The sequence below is a fragment of the Chiloscyllium punctatum genome, chromosome 6, assembly GCF_047496795.1.
Source record: "Chiloscyllium punctatum isolate Juve2018m chromosome 6, sChiPun1.3, whole genome shotgun sequence".
Taxonomy (NCBI): domain Eukaryota; kingdom Metazoa; phylum Chordata; class Chondrichthyes; order Orectolobiformes; family Hemiscylliidae; genus Chiloscyllium; species Chiloscyllium punctatum.
In genome coordinates, this window is record NC_092744.1 from 19,755,237 (window position 1) to 19,771,354 (window position 16,118).

At 40.3% G+C, this 16,118-nt stretch overlaps 1 protein-coding gene across 1 annotated transcript; it reads right to left on the reverse strand.

The window, feature by feature from the left end:
• LOC140478596 (extracellular calcium-sensing receptor-like) lies at positions 1-5,940 on the reverse strand. Its single transcript, XM_072571819.1, has 5 exons — positions 5,662-5,940; positions 3,600-4,433; positions 3,256-3,483; positions 1,037-1,160; positions 1-932 (listed from the first exon to the last, which is right to left on the reverse strand). The coding sequence occupies exons 1-5, from the start codon at positions 5,917-5,919 to the stop codon at positions 1-3; spliced, it is 2,376 nt and encodes a 791-aa protein (XP_072427920.1). The 5' UTR covers positions 5,920-5,940.
• Positions 5,941-16,118: the final 10,178 nt, after the last annotated feature.

A 16,118-nucleotide genomic window follows, 5' to 3' on the forward strand; every position in this document is an offset into this window, starting at 1 on the left:
TCATTTATGAACATTTTCAAAGTTTTTTTTGGAAACCACTGAGCCCATTATGCAACGTTTTGTGTTGTTTTCTTTCTTCAGAAGAATAATATAACATTTTGGAACAAAAATGCAAATAAGCAGACCAAAGCTGGAAGCCAAAATAGCGAACACTTCAACCGCCACAGCATATTTCCCTGGTGAACTTATGTACGCTGGAATGAAAGTTATCCAACCTGCACAAAAGATAAGCATGCTAAATGTTATGTGTTTCGCTTCATTGAAGTTATCTGGAAGTTTTCGAGCGAGAAAAGCTACCACAAAACACACGCAGGAGAGAAATCCAATATAACCGAGTACACAGTAGAAGGCTAAAGAAGACCCTACATTGCATTCAAACACAATTATCTCATTAGAGTGACTAGTGTTTTTCAATGGATAAGGTGGAAATACAATTAGCCAGGTAGTACATATTGCACATTGCACCAGTGTGAGGATGTAAACGATCAGCCGTTGTTGTCTTGGTCCAAACCACTTCATCATATTATTGCCAGGCAGCGTTGCTTTGAATACCATCACCACAACAATTGTTTTACTCAATACACAAGAAATGCAAAGAACAAAACTAATACCAAACGCTACGTGGCAGAGCATACAAGACCAAACTGAAGGTTCCCCAATGAATGTAATTGAACACAGAAAACAAAGTGTCAGGGCAAAAAGAAGAAGGAAGCTTAACTCAGAGTTGTTAGCTTTAACAATCGGAGTGCATCTGTACACATAGAATATTGCACACACACCAACAGTGGTGCAGGCTCCAAACAGCGCCAGTGTAACCAGAATGATTCCCAATGTCTCAAAAAAGGAAAGAAACTCAATATCCTTTGGAATGCATTGATCCCGTCGTTCATTGGATTTGAATTCCAATGGACATTTTATGCAATGAACGGAATCTGAAAAAGCAACAGAAGATTTGGTCATTATAGGATAAATGTTGCAATGCTGGCATGAAATTTGTACAGACACACTTTTGGTAGAGACAATGATGCTTTCTTACCAGTTGTGTTACTAATTTCACCCTGTGCACATTGAATGCAATCAAAACAACAAATGGGTTGTCCTTTTCTTCCTGCTTTCCTTGTTCCATGATGGCAACTTTCAGAACAAACAGCTTTAGGAACCTGATTAGGAAGACGAATGCAATGGTGCTAGTAATTTCAAATAGCAAATGCATATCATTCAGTCTGATTTACAGGGGAATAGGTATTTGTGTTATATTCATTCGTGCCATCCTTTTTAAAATAACCTGACAGTTTGTGACCTCATGATGTCCAGCTTAAAGCTGCTGTAAAAGTGCTGGGGATAGACTTGCATTGGCAGAAGCGGAACATTGCCTGGAGGCCTTGCCTTACGAAGAAAGGTTGAATAGGCACGGACTTTTCTCTCTGGAGAGAAGGAGGAAGAGAGGTGACCTGATAGAGGTGTACAAAATAATGAGAGGAATAGATAGAGTGAATAGCCAGAGACTTTTCCCCAGGGCAGGATTGACTGGTACGAGAAGTCATAGTTTGAAGACATTAGGAGGAAGGTATAAAGGAGACGTCAGAGGTAGGTTCTTTACGCAGATAGTTGTGAATGCATGGAATGCGTTGCCAGCTGTGGTGGTGGAAGCAGAGTCATTGGGGACATTTAAGCGACTGCTGGACATGCAAATGCATAGCAGTGAGTTGAGGGGTGCGTAGGTTAAATTACTATATTTTACATTAGGATTAAATCTTGGCACAACATCGTGGGCCAAAGGGCCTGTTCTGTGCTGTAGTTTTCTATGTTCTATTTATAGTCAATCCAGATTCACATTATAGCATCCATGATGTGTTCTTCAACTAGTTTCATCTATCATTTAAAAAGGAAATTGCTGGTGTAGTAAATAAAATGAAATGTATTTTGCAGTGATACTGAATACTGTCTAAAATGAAAATGAGATTCGTAAGTAAAAATCATTTTGTTAATTCATTCTTGCGATGTGGGCATTGCAGGCCAGGCCAGAGTTTATTGCCCACCCCAGTTGTCTTTGTGTTGCCATCTTGAGCTGTCACATTCTGTTTGCTGAAGTCATGCCCACAATGTCACAAGCGAGTAAGTTACAGCATTTTGACTGACCCAGAGGAACGGAAGGAAATGATATATTTCCAAGTCAGGATGGGGAGCGGCTGGCAGGGGAAAATACAGATGGTGGCATTCCAATGTTCATTTGGGTGGAAGTGGTCGCGGGATTGGATTGTGCATTCTAAAGCACATTGTTTAATTTCGGCACTGTATTTTGCAGACGCTCCAACTGAGTATTGCTTGTAGGGGAAAAGAATGTTTGGGTTGTAGTGACAATCAAGTGAGCTGCTTTTTCTTGGATGGTGTCAAGCTGCTTGAGAGTTGCTGAATTTGCACGCATGTAGGAACGTATGAGTACACTTTCAGGTGAGTGGGAGTATTTCGTCACAGTCCTGCCCCCTGTCGGTGGTGGTTAGGTTTTGGGAAGTCCAGAGGCGAGTTATCTGCTGCAGGTATGCTGGCGTCTGAACTGCTTTTACAGCTATAGAACTTAGATGGCTAGTCCAATTCAGTTTCTCAGGTATCTCAGGTATCCCCTGATATATTGATAGAGGGGTATTAGTGACTCTGATGCTGCTGAATATAACGTGGAAATTAGTAGAACCCCACTCGTTGGCGATAGTCATTGCTTGGCACCTGTGTAGCACAAATGCTTTTGCGACCAAAATGGATAAAAACTATAATGCACCTTGACATCAAATTAATGGATCCATTGTTCTCTGATGATTTTTTAAAAAACCTATGCACTGACTTTTCGGTATGCTTAGTTTTTATACTTTTTTACGCATCCATTTGTTCATTAAGTGATATTTAAAATATAATGACATTTATAATTCTAGTTCTTAAGCAGCACTCCCTTACTTTCTTGTCATGTTAAATGTATCATTTATGGCTAAATGTAATCTGTTGTTGAAGTGGGGAAAAATGAAACATGTCTCAGATCGTATATTCTGAGTTGATCAAACTAAGTGATCTTCGAATCGGTGAGCAGAATTTTTCCATTTTAAAATGGCTGATGTGTTGCAATTTTACTCAGAGTCAGGAAATGGGCAGTTGTGGTTGGGCCACTTATTTGTTGTAAACATCATTTTTTTTTCATTTCAGAGTACCGAAATTGAAATTAAGAAATCCAACCGTGCTTTAAAAGCGACAGTTCTACATCAATCTTACCGACTTCTGACCACTACTCCAAACAATTGCCTCTTCTATTATCGCAAGTTCTTCTCCAGAACGAGCTGCTCCATCATAGCGTCCAACATTTACAATGTCAATGTCACCGAGGGCATTTGGTTGCCAGTTTACAATATCATATGTTGCGACAGGGTCTCCGTTTTCATCAAAATAAACCTTTTCTCCCATCTTAGTTACGAACTTGACAGTTCTCATGTAATATAATAACTTCAAATAAAGGGGGGAAAAAAGAGCATGTTTACATTGTTTGTAAATAAACAACCGTGAATTCGACCACATTGGTATGTAAAGGCAGTCATCAAATAAGTTAAAATGTTCCTCACCTGCCATGGTTGAAAATTTGAAATATTTGCACAACTCCCATTGAAGAAAGGCCCTTCCCCCGTTTTACATGACGCCATATTGTGAAGTGCATGAGCTATCGCATAAGTTGCTTTGTACACCTTGTAAGTCACTCTGTATTGCGACACATCAGTAAATTCATTTTGGACATTCTGTAAATTTTCTTGTCCTGTGCATTCCTTAAGTTCTGATCCAGGTTTTCGAGAATCTGATGTATTCCTAGCACTTAGAGTGCAGCCGAAACAACTTTCCCAAAACTTTTTCACCAAGAGGTTCCCTGGATACAAAGATGGATGAACTTTCATCAAGAACTCCCTCAACCCCGGTATACCGACTTTGCGAATTGCAACTCCAATTGCACCAGAAGCAATCTTTTTACTTTCCTCCGGAGGAAGAAGAGACATGGAAACCCATGATTCACTTCCGATCCATTGAATACCGCTGACATTTTGTTCAATCATTTCTTTTAGAAGGACACCCATACTTGATACTCCCACAAAAGCAACGACAACTTTTGTAGAAGATAATTTGATGGTGTTAACTGTTTTGAGTAACTTCTCGCGAGTGTATGTTTTATGAAACGACTCGGAAAAAGCTATACAAACACCTAACTGTTGAACTGCCTCTTCAAATGCGTGCATTCCAAAGTTTCCATAGTCATCGTCGCCCTTAACTGTCCCAATCCAGGTCCATCCAAAATGTTTCACCAACTGGGCTAATGCTCTAGCCTGATAGTAATCACTCGGTATTGTTCGAAAAAATGATGGATATTCCTTTCTATTGCTCAGGCAGGCACAGGTGGAAAAGTAGCTAACCTGTTAAAAGTAAAGTGGAAGCATTTGCATTTTGAACAGAACATGTGGTTATTCATGATATCAGCGCGTGGATATCGACTGAGAAGAGCAAAGATTCCAACTCGTTTCTTACTTTCAGGAGCTGCCCATTTTAAGGCATAAAAAAAACTTACTTAATAACTTCATATATTTGCTCTAAGTGTTCAACCCAATCAATGCTCTTTCTTGATTCACTCTGTCCTCGCTGCAACCACGCATAATATCCGGTTCTCACAGTTCAACATGAAGAACATCGTCGAACATTCTGCTTCTCTCTGCTTCTACAGGTTACTTGGGGATAAATCAAACTTTGTACAATATGGTATCGAGGGTCCATAGTCGATCTCGCCATTTGTCCCTTCCCATTGAAGTCAATGGATGGAAAGGAAAAGAAGGTGTTGGATATGTGACTAATTGTACATGATTTTTCTTACACCATGACCCAAACTTAAAATACCTCTTCATCCAGCACCTTAAATCTTTAGCAACGTGTTCAGCATTATACTTCTCTTAAAATACAATTCAAGGTTACGAAGTACAGCTTTGAAAATTTTCACCTGGCTTCTGGAAGCAACATTGAGCTCACTGTGTCTCAGGCATGAATTACGCATCCCCCAGCAAGCCAATGCTGAGACACTTTATTGTTTAAATTAGACTTATTTCTGTGTATAACGTAATGTTTGCTTCCTGCAGTTCAGTATTCGATTGATGGTGCCGTTTGCTGCTGGACAGACTTTGTGCATATTTCACCCTTAACGTCGGTTGCAGGTGATCAAGGAAGCGATTCATCTCCGGGGCTTACTGGGGAGAGAATCAAATATTGATTTTGTCAGCACTGCCTACATCTCGTGAAAGAATAAAAGCGAACTGAATTTGCCAGTTTTTTGTAACCATTTTTGAAAAGTTCTATTATCATAACTTGCTTCCTTTCATCACCTGTTTTCTGAAATGAGACTTTTGAAGCAATATCTTCGAAGAAAAATAATAACCTGGTTAGAAAACTTAAGCTAAGCAGAACAACAGCATTTTTTCTGGATGGTCTGACCATCCTCAATGCAATATTAATAAAGATTCTGGTCTGGTTTGGATCATCAAAAAGAGTTACGAATTTTGTAGAAATGGAGCAAATGACGCATATAACATCAGCTTATATACAGTTAACTCACATTTGTTTACTCTGCAAACCGAGTTATTAAATGCCGTTTCTTACCATAGGGATTCTGAAGGTACCAATGGAAGGGGCTATTGCTAAAGATTTTGTCGATCCAGCATCAGCAACAATCGCAGAAACAGTGGAGGACTTTTTACAGTTGTCAGAGGATGTGTTTGCCTCTGGACTGTTTAGAAAATCCATAGCTGCTTTTAACGATAACTGTAGCAAATTGCAAGAATCGTATATGCGGTATCCCAGAGTGATCCCGGGAAGCAGACCTGTGTCATTGTTTATTTCCTCGATTGCAAAAATCATCGCCAGTGCAAAACGGAAAGGCCTGAGCCGAAAGCTGCAGAGAAGGCGGAGAAACAAGAATAAAAAAAAACACAGGGAAAGCAATGATACAATTATATCAGAGAGGACCACAGTGTAGCTATGATTTGCGATAATTTGGTGGTACAACCTTTGAATCAAAGCTGAAACTTGATGAATCCGTATCCTAACTCAGAGACTTGAGCACAAAATCTTAATTTATATTAAGCAAAGACCTGACTGTGTGTACGATTTCAAAGAAAACATGAAGCGGATCCCCGACGATCGTCCTTAGATCCGAGGGCAGTATTTCGAAGAAAAGGAAGAGAGGTCTCACAACGCCTTAAGCGGTGAACATCTCTCATTCGAAAATAGAGTATCTTATAAGTGAGGATGAAGGAATGACCTCAGTACTGAGGAAGGGCTTTAGCCCGAATCGTTGATTCGCTTGCTCCTCGGATGCTGCCTGACCTGCTGTGCTTTCCCAGCACCACACTCTCGACATCTTATAGTACCCACCAACCTGAAGCATTTTGCCGGCGCCAAAAGAGTGCTATGGTGCATCTCGTTAATAGTGTTCTCTGTTGTGCCTGCATATTATGAGTGAACCGAGTGCATGTGGAAAGTGTTGGGTGGGTGCCAATCAGGCAGGCTGCTGATCTATCGTCAGGGCAGAGTGGTTAAGGAGATGGATGAAGACTCATTTTTGATGACCTGACAAAAATTCCTCAACTTGAGAAACACATTCTTAAATTAAAATTAACATATTGCACAATCACTCTCACAGTTTTCTACTTATTTGCAGCTTCAAAGCCAGGTAATGTTCTGAGGCAATGGCTTTAAATGTTAAACTCAATTTTTAAAAAAAATTCTGGAATTAAAAGCCAATGTCATGGTGACTGTCAAACCATCACTGGTCGTCATAAACAATCAGCTGTTTCAGCAATACCCTTTAGGGAAGGAAATCTACTGTTCTTATCCTGTATAGCCAACATGCACCTCCACACCCACAACAATGTGGTTTATGCATGCCCTTTGAGATGGAATGGCAAGTATATTTAGCTCACACAGAATTCGAGATTTGTACCAACTGCTGCTTATACTCATGAACAAAAGAAAGTGACACAGTATTAATATTGTCAGCATGAGAGCTAGAACTGTGACGAGGAGAAACTTCTTTACTCCATGATTTGTTAGAATTTGGAACATGCTGCCTGTAAGAATGGAGGAGGCAGATTCCAGGAGAGCTGGATATACACTTGAAAGTGGTGAATTCAGTGGGCTATGGAGATAGGACTGGAGAAAGTGAATAGCTGGCTAGCTCTTTTGGGAGTCAGCAAAAGCATGATGAATCAAATGGCCTCCTTCTGTACTGTGAAATTCTATAGCTCTATGATTCTATAATTCTATGGTTGTATCTGCAAGTGACTGTGAACTTAAAAAGCCAAATTTTATGTTATATTCTCAAATATTTAATCCAAGAATCACAATATCTGTGCATTCAGAAATGCATAATATGATCAAGCAGAGTCAGTATAGCTTCCTGAAGTGCATTCATGCCAGATAAGTTTAGTACAATTCTTTGTGGAGATAACAAGAATGATTGATAAAGGGGAAGCAGTCAATGTAATACATTTGGATTTTGGGAAGGTGTTTGATGAGAGATTCTACTTTAGACTGCTTAATAGGACAAGAGCCCATGTTGTTGGGGATAGTATATAAGCATTGATAGCGGAATGGATAACTAATAAAAGACAGAGAGTTCAGACAAGTGGGTATTTTGTTGTGGTTCTGTTCGCCGAGCTGGGAATTTCTGGTGCAGACGTTTCGTCCCCTGTCTAGGTGACATCCTCAGTGCTTGGGAGCCTCCTGTGAAGCACTTCTGTGATCTTTCCTCCGGCATTTGTAGTGGTTTGAATCTGCTGCTTCCGGTTGTCAGTTCCAACTGTCCGCTGCAGTGGTCGGTATATAGGGTTCAACTGGGACAACACTACTATTATATGCCAAGCCAAACAAAGAACAGCCAGGGAATTCCTAGAGGCTTGGCACTCATCGACAGACTCAATCAATAAGCACATTGACCTAGACCCTATATACCGACCATCTGGAACTGACAACCGGAAGCGGCAGATTCAAACCACTACAAATGCCAAAGGAAACATCACAGAAGCGCTTCACAGGAGGCTCCGAAGCACTGAGGGTGTCACCTAGATAGGGGACGAAACGTCTGCACCAGAAATTCCCAGTTCGGCGAACAGAACCACAACAACGAGCACTCGAGCTACATTTCTTCGCACAAACTTTGAAGTGGGTATTTTCATGATGTCAACCTGCAACTAATGGTGTGGCAGTGTGGTCAGTACCATGATGATGATTATTTGCAATATATTCATGAGTTGGGCCTGCAGAGTGACATACTAAAGCTAAATTTGTGGATGACGCAAACATAGTGGGAAAGGCAGGAGGTGGGGATAAGACAAGGAGTCTGCAGAAGGATATTGACAGGTTAAGTGAGTGGGCAAAAAAAATGGCATATGGAATAATGTGTGAATGTGTAAGGTTGTGCATTTTAACAGGAAAAATTCAGAAGTTTAACATGATTTCAATGGAGAAAGACGACAGAAATCTGCAGAACAGAGGGATATGGGAGTCCTCAATCATGAATCTGAAAAAGCTAATGTGCAAGTTCAATGGGCACTACAGAAGGAAATGGAATATTGGACCCTTATCTAAGGAATCATAAATTAGTTTTGGAGGCAGTGCAGAGGATATTCATTTGCCAATATCAGGTATGGAGGGGTTGTCTTATGAGTAGAGATTGAGTGGATTGGCACTGGATTCACTGGAATGCAAATGTATGAGAACAAAAATTATTGAAATATCCAAGACTTTTAGGGGTTTTCACAGAAAAGCAGCAATAAGGTTGCTTCCCATTGTGGAAGTGTCAAGGACTAGAACAACAATTTTCTGAATATGGGGCCAGATAGTTAAGACAGAGAAGAGGAAACATTTCTTCTCAGAGGGTTCCCATAGATGGCTGTTGACACTCTGTCAATCATTACAGTCAGGACAAAGAAAAAAACAGTTGTCTAATCAATGAGGAATCAAGTATTTTGGAGGAAAGGGAAGAAAATGTAATTGAAATTATAAAATCAAGCATGACCTAATTGAATGGAGGAGCATAATCAATGGCCGCGTGGCCTACTTCTGCTCCTGTGACATATTGTCTTAATTAGAAATAGGCCAGAAGCAAAAGTATAACTCAAGTTTCCAAAAACCATACGTGCAAAGAGCAAGCAAATAAGTAAATTAAAACAACACTGGCCAATGCATCAAATAGAACAGCAGACTACATTGAAAGCAAGAATAATATACTTCATTGAATTGCTATTTTATCAGCATGGCAAGATGGTTCCTCACACTTAAGGTGACATTTAATGGAGGTAATGGTCTGTTCGACAGATTTTAAGGATTGGTGTCTTCTGGGAAAGAATGCATGTCAACTTGCAGTCAATTAGCAAATTAATCTTTCCCATGATCAGGGAGGAGTGAGCAAAAGGGTCCTCCTTCCTATGGAACCTACGTGAAACAAATGGAGATGGTCTATTCTTCATTGAAGCACTTCCAACAGTGAGTGGTTGATGCCAGTATTACACTAACCACAGACCCAGGATTAACATGGGTCCAAATAAAGGTGACTGATGGTGGGGATGTGGAGCTAGTGAGGAAACAGCAGCAAAGTCAGCAGCAAATCAGAGGGGAAAGGTGAGGTGGATGAGTGGAGGAGGTCATATCTGTGTGGACTTTGCATTCCTGATGTGCGGTCCATCAATAACTTTTGTGTATACTCTTGCCCCTGGGAACTTGCAAAACACCCTGAGGTCGGCTTGGTGAGACCTTGAGTGGACGTTATCCTATATTAGCATTGAGGAAGGCCCCACAGCTTTTCGTATCGCATGCATGATTTAGAGAAGGCCTATAATGTTTAGTGCTATTTAAGCACTTAACTGGAAAGCGGGAAGTCTTCAGTGAGATCAATGAAACAAAGGCCAGTGGCAGGAGCTGATGCTCTGCGAGTAGATAGTTCCTGTTGCTAAGAGTTGCTCTTGTGGTGATCAATACCGCCTCCTACTGCATTGTCCCACCTACATATTTTTTTCAAATGCTACAATAAGATCCGTTACTTTAATTGGTGAAACAATTGCATTTCATTGGACAAATGGGAAATATAATGCACTGAAATAGCAGTTTCAAATAAGGGCTCAATAATCTGGATTGGAATGTAAACTCACAAACTTCTGAGTCACAGCTAACAGCATAAAAAACAGAAAACCAATTGAGCCTTTCTTGCATGATCATTTACTAGAGCCATGAAATGGCATTGCTGTAATGAAAGCCATTCATCCCATTGTAACTATGGATGTGCCAGATATCGAGCTCCACAAATTTCTGGTGACCTCTGTCGCATGGAATTTCCTCTTCCAGACGTCAGCTTGAAGCTGTGGCCAAGGTATTGGGATCACTAGTTGTCAAACAATAGCGATATAGTCAAGCAAGATCATTGGTCAACCACATTGTAGCATGTTCGCTGACAGCAAGCATAAAACTAAAACATATTTATTTGTTTTAACTAGTAATTGAAACTTGATCAAGGTCAAAACAAATGATTTAGAAACGTATGTGGGATTGAAGTATAAAATATAAAATCAAGAGGGAAATTACTTTAAAAATGTTCCTACACAAAAACATAACTTTGTCATTTGGTAAAATTTGATATGTGGCATATAGGAGTTCAGTTTTTCAGAGTTAATTGTAACATTCAGTGGTCATTATCAAAGTAGTGTAAATCAGAAGTACTGTTGCACATTATTCAACAAATCACAAATATTTGCAATTTTTTTTTCTCAAGGAGTCAAATAGTGAAAAATAAAAGGTTTTTGTCAGTTAAGCAAATTCTACTTGATTGTGAGTGGGTGGGGAAGTCGGGAATCAATGCCAAATGTCGGGAACCGTGTAATCCCTAACATTAACTTCTGATCTTCCATGATTAACTAGGCATAGGTGAATTCCAGAAGTTATGGAACGGAAATGATGGCAATCCCTCATTTTCTTTTTGTCAATAATATTGCCAGTCTTGGTGGCATTCTAAGTGAGACCTGATTAGTTTTAATGAAGCTTGAGTATAGCCTCCTGGATTCTATGTCTGAACTTCTCCTAAAGAGAGTGAATTCTAACAATGAAATTCAGTATAAACTGAAGACATAGAACACAAAAACAAAACCTTCAGTCCAACCAGTCCATGCCGAATATAATCCCAAACTACATTAGCCCCACCTGCCTGCTGCTGTTCCTTATTATTCCAAACCTTTCTTATTCGAATGTACTTATTCAAATGTCTTACAAACGTAATTGTGCCCACATCACGCATTTCCCAAGGAGATCCTTCACACATGCTCACCACGCTGTGTGTGCAAAAGATGCCCGGCATGTCGTTTTTAAAATCTTTCTCCTCTCACCTTAAAAATGTGCCCCCTAATCTTGAAATGCCTCACCCGAAGGAAAAGCCAACGACCATTAACGTTTTCTTTATCCCTCATTATTTTATAAACTTTTAAAAGGTCACCTCTCAGCGGCCCACACTCCAATGAAAAAAGCCCCATTTTTTAATTGGGTGAAACATATCTGCAGAATCAAATTTCTGAAGCTAATTAGCAGCAGACATAACTAAAGCTGACTAGAAATATGTGCGGATCAGAGGATGATGCGGGAGTGCAAAGGCATACGAAGTATGTTAAAGGGACTTCGACAACTACCTTATGGTTTGCGCAAAAAGGTGTAATTGGCAGTGACACCTAGCCGGGGAAACTGAGCAAAAATGGTTAAGGTCAGAGGAGGTGTATCACAAATATTTAATTTTCACACTCTGGAATCCTCGTTCAGACTACAATGCAATGGGAGAGAATTGTCTGTATTAAGGAAAAGATGAGCAGGCCATGAAAAAAAAGTTATGAATCAAGTTGATTGAGGAGGTCAGCAGCTATTGGATAGTTACTGAACCTGGAATGAATGTCACAAATAAGTTAATTCCCTGATTTGATCTATCAATCTTAGTAGCATTGATTATAATAAGTTTATATCCAATACTTAATAAATGGCAATCACATCACGAGTATTCATGTTAGAAACTTATTAATTAGACACATTCTGACACAAATGTCCTGAATGGGATCGAAAGCAGCTGCACTGGGAGGGCCACGTCAGTCAGAATTGAGCACTGCATTACCAAGAATGAATGGCTCCTTGAAGCAGGCATGGAAGTGTAAAGCTGGTCATGGAAACTGGCATTGGCTAATATCGTATTGAGGCCTTATGAGAGATGAATGAAACCATGTATGTCTGCTGGTGTGCAATCCAGAGCTGTCGTAAACCCGAGGAGGAGGCAGCAAAAATCCAGATCGTGGCAGTAGGGTCGAGGATCAACTGTTTATTGATGCCATAGCGAGTGAGTAAAACAATGGGTGAAGACAACAATCCTTTTGGTGAGCAAAAAAATGATCAGGTATGCTTTCCTTTATCGGTCAGAGTATTGAGTATAGGAGTTGGGAGGTCATGTTGCGCCTGCACTTGACATTGGTTAGGCCACTGTTGGAATATTGCATGCAATTCTGGCCTCCTTCCTATCGGAAAGATGTTGTGAAACTTGAAAGGGTTCAGAAAAGATTTACAAGGATGTTGCCAGGGTTGGATAATTTGAGCTACAGGGAGAGGCTGAACAGGCTGGGGCTGTTTTCCCTGGAGCTTCAGAGGCTGAGGGGTGACCTTATAGAGGTTTATAAAATTATGAGGGGCATGGATAGGATAAATAGAAAAAGTATTTTCCCTGGGTTGGGGACGTCCAGAACTAGAGGGCATAGGTTTAGGGTGAGTGGGGAAAGATATAAAAGAGACCCAAGGGGCAACGTTTTCACGCAGACGGTGGTACGTTAATGGAATGAGTTGCCAGAGGAAGTGGTGAGGCTGGCACAACTGTAACATTTAAAAGGCATTTGGATGGGTATATGAATAGGAAGGGTTTGGAGGAATATGGGCCTGGTGCTGGCAGGTGGGACTAGATTGAGTTGGGATAACTGGTCGGCATGGATGGGTTGGACCGACGGGTCTGTTTCCGTGCTATACATCTCTATGACTCTATGACTCTATACTCCTGTTGACAGAGAAAATTCCAGATCAACGACAGACAGCATTAATTTCGGACTGTGTAATGCTTTCTGTAATTTTGCCCACAATGAACACCAACACTTATCTTGCCTTTATTTGGAAAGAAAAGACATTATATCCACAGACATATTTTGCTCATGTGCACAAATAATGGATACACGTGTTGAAACAACAACATATAATCTCTATTGTTTTCAACCAAAGTAGAAAACTATGCATGCAGTATGTCCCAGACTTCATAAAACTTCAAGATTTTAAATTAACACGATAATCATTATATCCGACCGGACCACTGCGTAATTATTTTTCAGTGGTAACATACCTGTCTATAAATGGAGAATTGGTAGACCTAAGTTCCAACGTAGAGTCTTGAGCAGAAAACCTTAACGGACATTAACCAAAGATCTACCAATGTGCTAACTTTTAAATAAGATGTTAAAGGGATTCCAGATCACCCCTCTAGCAGAATCATGGATTCCCTATACTGGGGAAAGAGGCTCTTCATCCCAACAAGTCCACACCAACCCTCTGAAGAGTATCTCATCCAAATCCATTTCCCTACCCCATTACTCTACACTTTCTCCTCGCTAATCTAAGCATTCCTGAACACTAAAGGGAACTGAGCATGGCCAATTCACCTAACCTACATATCTCTAGACTATGGGGGTAAATCAGAGCACCCGAAGGAAACCCACACAACCACAGGGAGAATATGCAAACTCCCACACAGTCATCCAAGGTTGGATTCGAACCCACGTCCCTAGTGCTGTGAGGCAGCAGTGCTAACCACTAAGTCACCGTGCTGCCAAAATGAAAGCCTTCGAAAAACAGCAGGAGAGCTCCGACAATGCTTTAACCAACAATTGTTTCTCATTCCAATATGCTAAAACAGGTTCATGAGTTTTGATCACAAGACTAATTGTGGGAGCTGGCGGTACTTACAGTGATGGCTGTTTTGCTACCGTTACATTAACTGAATTGCAAAAGTACCTGATCGGTTATTACACATTTTGGGGCAAGTCGCAAAATAAAGTTGACAATTTTCTTGTACTTGAAATTCACAAAGTAATTCCGATTGTGATCATGTAAACATGGGAACCAACATGAGGACAGATGTTTTCCATTTTATTAAACAAACTCACCAACCTGATGCATTTTGCCGGCTCCGGGTGAATGCTGAATGAGAGGTGTCGATGCTCTACTTGGTAAGAACGCATCCCAAAAATTCCACCCAACGTGATATCTCCATTCTTCGACAAGCCCAATAAATCAAACTTACCCCAACGTTTGCAAACCTGCTCATTACTGGACAATGTCAGGGCGGCGGCAGAATTCAGTACTAAAAGGAACCAATAATGCATTATCGATAGGAAAAGAAATTGTCCTCGCCTGACAGTAGGATGGTTGACTGACATTTTATTAAAAAAAAGACGCTATTTTTGTGTGCTTAATCAATGAGTGCTTAATCAATTTCAATCTCTGTTGAATATCAATAAATTACTTGGCTAGTCCCTAAGGAACACACCTTACCAGTTTAGTCAACATGAGACTCATGAAGGAAATAATTGCAAACATAGGCATCTGTGTACCTTCAATCCAGTTGAGGCGCATTGTGGTTAGCACTGCTGCCAGAGATCTGGGATCGATTCCAACCTCAGGCTTTGTGAAGTTTGCACATTTTTCCCATGTCTGCATCTGTTTCCTCTGGGTACTCTGGTTTCCTCCCAAAGTCCAAACATTTGCAGGTCAATGTATCTTAAGATCTCTGAAGTGGTTTTTCAGTTGTAAATTTGAAGTGTATTTACCAGTGGGATTCAGGACCACAAAACAAGAAGTGCAACACCCGCAATTGCTAGGAACGACAACAGCATCTTCATCTCCCTTCAGCTATCCTCATCTTCTGTGAGGCAATGTTAATTCGGGTCAAATCATTGTTCCTTGTACAAAGACAAGCTCGAACATGTACCAAATTCGAGATTTGAAGACTGTCTGGTCTATTTCAAATTATTTACATGAACAAATTATCTCTACCATCTGCACGGCAGGTTAATCAAGCTGTTTAATGCTGCTACTATGCAATGGCTTTGTGAGTGCAATGTTTCACTGACAGGGTTCAGCCTTCAGCCCTGAAATAATTATTATATTTTAATGTGAGTACGCAATGACCACTATAAGATGTGATTTGGTTATTAGGCAGCAATTGCTGAATAATCTTGACGAGTTTAAGATCGTTAGGGCTGAGTTGACACTTTTTTCTTCAACAGAGCTTAAAAGTCAGGCTGATGGTCTGACCTGTTGGGTTCAAATTTCATCACATGAGATGGTGAAATTAAACAGAAAAAGAAATCTGGAAATAAAAGCTAATGTAATCGTTTCTTTTAAATCATTGTTGATCATAAAAAGTACTCGGTTTTTTCAGTCATGTCCTTTAGGGAAGGAAATCTACCATCTTGCCTACATGCAACTTCAAAACCACAGCAAAATGGTTCATACTTGCTCTCTGAGACGATGGAGGAAGTACATTCCATGCACAAGGAATTAGGGATTGGCAACAACTGCTGGCCAGGAATTCCCATTCCTCTAGAACAAATGAAAAAAGAAAGGGTTACAAATTCAAGATATTTACCAAGAAGTTTAGGAGTGTGATGAAGACAAACATCTTTCCTCAGAGAGTTACTGGGGTTTGGAATGCACTGTCTGAGACAGTGGAGGAGGCAGATTCTTGGAAAACTGGACAAATTGTTTGGAAGTGATGAATTTGGAGCGTTACAGACATAGAACTGGATAGTGAGACAAGCAGGATCTATCTTCTGGGAGTCACTACAAGCATGATGGGTGGAATGGCCTTCATTTGAGCTGTAAGATTATATGATTACGTAATTGTATCATTGTAACTCTGAACGACTGTAAGTTCCTAAATTTCGTGTCGTATTTTCCAATGTCTAGACCAGTAATAAGAATATCACTCTGAAGGTCCTCTTCCA